Below are 7,742 nucleotides of genomic sequence, written 5' to 3' on the forward strand. Positions count from 1 at the left end.
TAATAACGTGTATATATACATGTACACATTTTTCTTTAACAAAGTTGTTTTACATACGATTCAATATACTTTGAATTGAGCGCAAATTTGTTATTTCTCTTTCGAGTTCTCCACTATTAGGTTTACTAAAGAGAGTTGTTAAACATTTCGAAATAACATCTTGACATTTTGTTATAATCTTTCTCCTACAGTAAAAGAAGTTTTGAATTAGTATCAATTTAAAAAACATTGCGACTTTGATTAGTAATTAAAAATAAAAAAAATTATTTTTATTTAAATTAAATTATATATTTTATATACTTTCTTCTTTTTTATTTAAAAATAAAATATTTTATTTTAATTAAAAAATCTGAATATCTTATGTGTTAATTTATTTCTAGTCTTTGCAATGAAGTACAATGAGTTATAATCAAGATTATAGTTTATAAATAATACACACCTGACTAAATTGTTTGTTACAGTCATATTTTTTATGAAATGATTTACCAAGTTTGCTGTTGATTCGATCAAGTGAAATTCGTTACCTTCATTTAACCAAATACGAATATTTGTACCAATCATTCTAAAGACAAATAATGTGTATGAAATAAATACTTTACAATATGAAAAATTTTGTAATTAATGCACTTACTTATCATAAATATCTAAAAGATCTTCCATTGCTACTCCCAATTCCAAGAAAGAAGTTATAATACTAGTATTAGTTACTTTATATTTACATGCTTTTATTTCCAATTGTTTTACTAAAAAATCTAAAATAAGAAAATTAAAAAATTTAAGAAAAATATTAATATAAAACTTTATTATGTATAATATAAAAAATTAAATATACATAAAATATAATTACCAATTGGGAAACAATGCGGTGATCCAATATATTCTTTACCAAGTGATTTAATTTTACACATTAAAATAGTCATTTTATCCTCATTCGATGGTTCCGTTATATTTTCTAATTCTACGAACATTAAGAATTCATTAGAAAATTGAGAAAACTATTGTTAAAGTATTCTAAATATGCAAATTATTATATACCATTATCAATTATGTTGGTCCAAATTCCTTTAATTAACATGTCATCTTGATGACCCGAGCAATGAAGAATAGCTAGTTTGCATTCCCAAAGTTGTAAAGGCTCAGCATATTCTCGATATAACTGTAATTAATATTGTATATAATAATCTTAAGGAGATATAAGATTTAAATAAAAAATCATACTTTTGTCAAAAAATTACAAACCGGTGTAATATCAAGTAATGAAGAATTTAATTTCAATTTTGCATCTGTAACTATCATCGAATCGAACAGGTTTTGCTGATTGCTGATAATCTCAAGTATCTGTTAAACATATTTGAGGAAATTATTAACATAATACATAAAATTTTAAATATGAAAACATGAATGGGACATCAAATTTTACAATCTATTTATTATTTACTAATTTTAATAATAAGTCTCTTTTTTTAAGATATTTTTCAATTAATGCATACATAAAAGAAAAATCTAAATCGTGAAGTTCTTGATGTTCCACTTTAAGTATTGAATCCATGATTATAATAGCTTAAAACGTGTACCTGTTGTTGCATTCTAGCTACTTCTAATTTATCTTCTAATTCGCATAAGAACACTCCAAGATGAGGAGCACATCCAGTTTGATGACTTCGCATACATACAACTGCACGTGCTAGATATTCGATTCTTTTTGAGAGTGATATTTCCGATCTATAAAAAAATTGAATATAAATTTTTATATCTTTGTCAAAATACCACATACTAAAGCAATAGTAAATAATATGAAAATATATTAAATCATTACTTATTGTTATCTATACAGATATACGTTGTTGTTATATACCGTTTCGTAAAAGCACATACTAAAGCAACATATGGTATATGTGCATACCCTTTGGTAGCCAAAGAATCCAAGATCCTTGCTGCAGCAGCATGATTCTTATTTCTTTCATAAAACTGCCAAAGTAATTCAAGCGCATTGACACGATTGAGATAAGTTTCTAGTGAAGGTGCAGCAAAGGCAACTAATTCACCGTGAAGTCCTCTATCTATCATCCAAGTATAAATTGAGGAATGAAGAGTCTCACATGGTGCATGCAGTGCATCATCTATGATATCATGTAACTAAAAAAATATTAATATTTTATAATGCATTTCAAATAAGCAAAAAATTTATATTACATACAATTTCTTTCGCCGGTATTACAACAGCATTTAATACTGTTTGTAAAGGAGGTCCTGGCTTGCTCGGTATAGTTGGCGTTAAAGGATTAGAGATACTCTGGTGATATAAGTGATCTAACATCGCGGTAAATTCCTTATAAATCTCTGAACTGTAAATAATATGAAAATATATTAAATCATTACTTATTGTTATCCATGAAGATATACGTTGTTATATACCGTTTCGTAAAAGCAAGATTTCCTTCTTGATCCTCTATAGGTTCATTATTTTTATAATAATGTGAAGCAGCGTTATTAGGATCTATCCTTTCTGCACAACAAATACACAATTCAAGTACACCTGTGTAAAACTGGCATGCGACAAATTGTTGGCACACTGCATTCAGATTCAATCTTGGTGCCACCTCTTTACAAAGCTGTGTAAATATTTAATAGATTAGGAAAATCAATTATTGTCTTTTGATGCACAGATATGATATTATAACGTACCATTAAAGCGGACTGAAGATAACATTCTTTATCCTCAGGATTTGTGCACCCCTTTGCTTTTAGGAGAATTTCGTTTGCCTACATTTACGAAAATGGTTATAATTATTATACCATATAATTCTTATATCATATGAATGTTGACAAGATAACTTTTATAAAAAAAAAAGATGAGGTTTATGTTACCTTGGAGCAAACAGCATCTTCAGTTCTATATAAATTGGGGCACACTTCTCTTAATTTTACACTTACGGAATCCACTGACGCGTTGTCTCCAAGATAACTGTAAAATATTAAATTTAAATTATTGGAATATTTAATACAAAATTTTTATAAACTTACCTATCAATCAAATGAACGATGAGTAGAGAAGATATTTCATGGCCTATTAAAATCAAATCTCTGAAGGTAGCTGTAGAAAATTGAGTAATTTGATCCTGAAAGATCAATATTCTGATTTATCTTAAAAATTATCTTCTTCCAGTAAGTTTAACTAATAAAAGAAAATTAAATTACTTTTGATAGGCAGTTGACGATATTATTTAGCTGATTTTCGCATAATATTTTCCATAAACCTAAAACCTCACATGCATGAGTAATGAAAACTTTTAAAGCATCCAATGAGTTTCTTTCTTCCACAATTGGTTCTTGAAAGTGACTTTGCATCGTTGTTTCAAAACCATCTGTTAAACCTCTGCTTGTGTTTTGTCTGTATATGTATATATTTATTTTAATTTTGATTTCCTAATTAGCTTACTATAATCTAATAAAATTGTATTATACATATATATTATATAATATATGATTTTTTAATTATATTAAAAAATCATGTTTTAGAAAATACATACGGTTTTGTGATATGTGTATTTCTGTTTAAGAAAGATCTAAGTGCTTGCAAATGACCTAAGATCCAAGCAATTTGTGTTGCTGGTACTGTACTGGAAATCTGAATAAAATAAGCAATACTTGTAATTTATATAAGCATTAAAATTTTAAAAATAAAAATAACAATACAATTTGTCTCAAAATAGACAATCGAGGAAATATCTTTTTAAAAACTATGTACAATAATAATTTTTTTCTAATGTTACTTACCACGCTTTTATTACTTATTGTTTCTTGTTTTATACATCTTACATTCCATATAGGACGAAGTATTCTTCCTACATATAAATACAACCCGCTATGTTTAGCAGAGAAATGTTGCAAACTAATATCTGTAGTAAGTCCCATTTGAGTGGGCGATCGAAAGGATTGAACTCTAGAATCGAAGGTTGGCATTCTAGGTGTAGACGTGCGTAAATCTGCTATATATTAAGATGTAAATCAAATATATAAATCAAATATTATATGGACATTTTAATTTTAAGAGAACAATACTGCACCTGGATTTATGGTAGGGAAACCAGAATGTATATCAATCGGAGGACATATTCCTGCTATTCTTTGACCACCATATAGAAAGAATGCGCGAGTTGCCCATTCCGATAACTACAACATGAAAAATGTTTAGTTATTAATGATACATAGTATATAGTATAGATAGAACAAAATTAACAATATAAATAAAATTTTAAGATGATAATGCATGACTCGTGTAAAAAAAATTTGTTTTGGATTTCAAATTCGATTTCGACTATCACCATATTTAATTTTATATGAGATGATTGAAGACAATAATTTGCATAGTTAACTTAAAAAAGTTGCAGATTTTAGAATTATATTAAACCTAGGAATCTAAAGAGGGAGAGTTTAAACAATCTCATAAAACTCACTACAATAGACCCAGTACTGGTATTAATTAATTAATGAAGCAACTCTTCAAACACAAATGCATCATTACCTGAGCATTTTGAGAACTCTCAAGTGTCGCCAAAATTAAGCATGTTGCGCAAGCTTGTTCCAAGGATTGTGTTTGAAAATATGCACGTACTACTTCAGTATCAGGACCACGTTGTTCTAAGAGAAGTTGTTTCAATATATCTACAGGACGAACTTGCATTAAGATTATCGCTCCCTGTAACGAAATAAATATAACAATAATAATCAATATATACGCATCAATAATATGTAAGATAAACATGTATCTGTTATATATACCTGTGCTGTTAAAAATATAAATTTCCTTGGTGGTTCCATATGTTGGCGCACTAATAGGGGTGGTTCACCCTGAGCACTGCTTTGCTTCTCTATGTGTATAGCCGAATCTCTTATGATCTCCTCCATAGCCCAAGCTGGACTGTCAAGAGGCAAAATACTCTGAGTTTCAGCCAAATAATTTGTGAATGGATAAGCATCGTTACTTAAACACCATGCGGTTTCCGTATCACCACCGCAAACAAGAAAGAGGGTTCCTAGAAAATATTTCACACAATGTAATGAATTATATTCATCAAATGTGTCATTCAAGATATATTATAGAAAAATAAATTACCCTTTCGATAATAGGCCATTTGTACTTTTCGTGGTCTCATTACTGGAGCATTTGCAGCATAGCCTGGTGGTAGCCTAACATGTATCAATTGTAACCCTTGTGGTCTACTCGATGGATTTGAAATTGAAGTGCAACTGAAATAAAAACGAGTTCCTGTTGCTGCAACAACGACCAAATTCAAATGTACCGATTCGGATTCCATTATAGCTGATATGCTTACAAGAGGTCGAAAATTGTTACTATCCAGAGTTCTAAAAAAAATAAGTTTTAATAATTTTAAAAATCAATTTATGTTAGCAAGTATTATACTATATTATATATGTCTGTATACATTAAATACATGTAACATTAATAAGATTACTTACTTAACAACATGGACAGTATTTTGTACCAAAGAAGCTTGAGATAATGAAGTAATTTTAGACGCACCACCATTATCAATATCCCAAACCGTGATTGTGCCTCTATCACCTAATGTATATAAAATATTACGTGAATCATCCACAGATATCTGTATTATAGCTTCTTCCTCTGACAATGCCATAGTAACAAATGACGGCACTAGAAATGATAATGGACCTTCTGAATGATTAACTTTTTTACATCGTTTACCAAACCAGCTGCTCTCTGCCTATATGTAGAAAAATCCATCGATACAAAATAAATTTAAGAAATGAGATAAAAAATAATGAATAAAATGTATTTTATGCTTGTAAAAATTTTCAACCTGATAATATATTTCAAATAGTGATCCATTTCTACCACCAAGAAATATTCTACCACTATTGGTATTAGCAATTGTAGTGATTCCTATTCCATCAGTAGTAACAGTAAAGATCGGTTCTGGAACTAACTGCATTTCTATGGATATACAAAAAATGATTAAATTGAATTAAAGAATCATTCTTAACAAACACAAACGAATAGAATTGCAATAAATTATTACCTCCTCCAGCATCAGGTATTGTAACACCAAGAATAGTTATTTCTACTGTTGTTGTAAGAATTAACAAGTATTTCACATAGCTTTGGAAGATTCCCGCCTTGGGTTTTACTAAACCTACGCTTATAATAGTTTCATTCAATCCATCAAAGTAAGCAACATCAGATCTATACAATTTTAGAGCAAAAGATTTTAAACGTTTTAGTTTCATGTATATAAAAGTTTATAAATTTATATTTATCAGTAAAATTCTGATAATAAATGTTAATACTTACTCATTTTCATATGACCACAGATAAATATCACTATCAATTGTAAGCCATGCTTTTGAAATCTCTGTGAAAAGGCCCATCATACAATGACATTGCATATCTACATTTTTATTAAGGATTAAATATATTTAATATTCATAAAATAATCATAATTTAGATTCCATAAAAAAGCAGCTGATTAATTGATAAATCATAATTAATAAATTTTGTTCCATGTGTGTATGTTTCAGAGTTATAAGTTGATATTTTTATACTACAAATTATTATAATTTACAGAAACCAATACGTAACAAAATGTTTCTTTTCACTATTTAGAAAGGATACGACCAAAGTGTTCCATGACTTCAGAAGGCAAAGGAATTTTACTATGTATCTTCATTTGATTAATATTTGTTAAAGTCATTGATGCACCATTTAAATTAGGATAGTCATGATCGTCGAGACCACTAACGGTTGGTCCACCTATGGAGAATATATTAATTATAGCTATAGCTCAGCCTCAAATTAACATTAATATCTTTCACAGTTACATTTATAATTATAATTTTTCAATTTTTATATATGTATAATTTACCTTGGACATTATATCGCATAAGATTAATTAAGGATGGAAAATTACTGTCTACAATAATATGTTTATCCACCATTTTTCCAGCCATCTCTAATGAGTCTAAGTGCATTTTTAATGGCTCCATTTCTGTAAGCGTCATATTCCTCATTTCTCCTAAAAGTATTACTAGAACAAGACGAAATGTACAAATATGTAAATATTTGTAAACTAATTTTAAGTGACGATAAATATATAGATCATGAGTTTTGAAGAGACCAATCATTTTTTATTCTTTTAGAATTATTCTAATATTAAGAAAATTATTTAGTTTTAATGCACAAAAAACAAAATAATTTAAAAATTACCAAGATATTATATGACAAAATGCCGCTTCAGAGAAGAAACAAGTATAGGTTAAATATAAAGAAAATATATCTATTATTGAAATTATTAGAATGTAAAGTTTTTGACAACATAAAATGATGTAAGAAAATTGACATAATTACGCATTCGATACTGTACTTATATGGGCTTGCTATATAATTCGTTGTGATTAAAAAAATCAAGTGTAACTTCTATCAATTCTAACCTCCAAATCCTCCAATCACACTCCACAGTCCACAGAATTCATTCGCGCCAGACCGGCACCGGTAAATTTCGAAACCGCTTGCAGTTGTGGCGTTGCAGGCGTTAGCTGCGGCGCTCAAGTCTGTTCAGTTAAGGAGCCTACAGACTAGAGCGGCGCAGCGGTGAAACGGCGAGCGATAGCCAATGAGAGCCATGATTTTGCGTAAAAGCATGGCTCTCATTGGCTATCGCTCGCCGCTTCACCGCTGCGCCGCTCTGGTCTGTAGGCTCCTT

General features: G+C 29.2%; 1 protein-coding gene across 1 annotated transcript; it reads right to left on the reverse strand.

Annotated features, from left to right (window-relative positions):
* Window positions 1-49: 49 nt before the first annotated feature.
* Nup154 (nuclear pore complex protein Nup154) lies at window positions 50-7,050 on the reverse strand. The gene is made up of 26 exons (XM_018547605.1): window positions 6,906-7,050; window positions 6,656-6,793; window positions 6,335-6,431; window positions 6,063-6,226; window positions 5,844-5,977; window positions 5,482-5,747; window positions 5,117-5,367; window positions 4,783-5,036; window positions 4,526-4,699; window positions 4,068-4,173; window positions 3,778-3,989; window positions 3,531-3,628; window positions 3,199-3,391; window positions 3,025-3,119; window positions 2,869-2,965; window positions 2,686-2,763; window positions 2,416-2,612; window positions 2,198-2,345; window positions 1,904-2,136; window positions 1,575-1,722; window positions 1,240-1,338; window positions 1,036-1,156; window positions 848-958; window positions 632-752; window positions 440-562; window positions 50-185 (listed from the first exon to the last, which is right to left on the reverse strand). The coding sequence occupies exons 1-26, from the start codon at window positions 7,048-7,050 to the stop codon at window positions 50-52; spliced, it is 3,939 nt and encodes a 1,312-aa protein (XP_018403107.1).
* Window positions 7,051-7,742: the final 692 nt, after the last annotated feature.

Source organism: Cyphomyrmex costatus, unplaced genomic scaffold (assembly GCF_001594065.2).
Source record: "Cyphomyrmex costatus isolate MS0001 unplaced genomic scaffold, Ccosl1.0 scaffold666, whole genome shotgun sequence".
Classification (NCBI taxonomy): domain Eukaryota; kingdom Metazoa; phylum Arthropoda; class Insecta; order Hymenoptera; family Formicidae; genus Cyphomyrmex; species Cyphomyrmex costatus.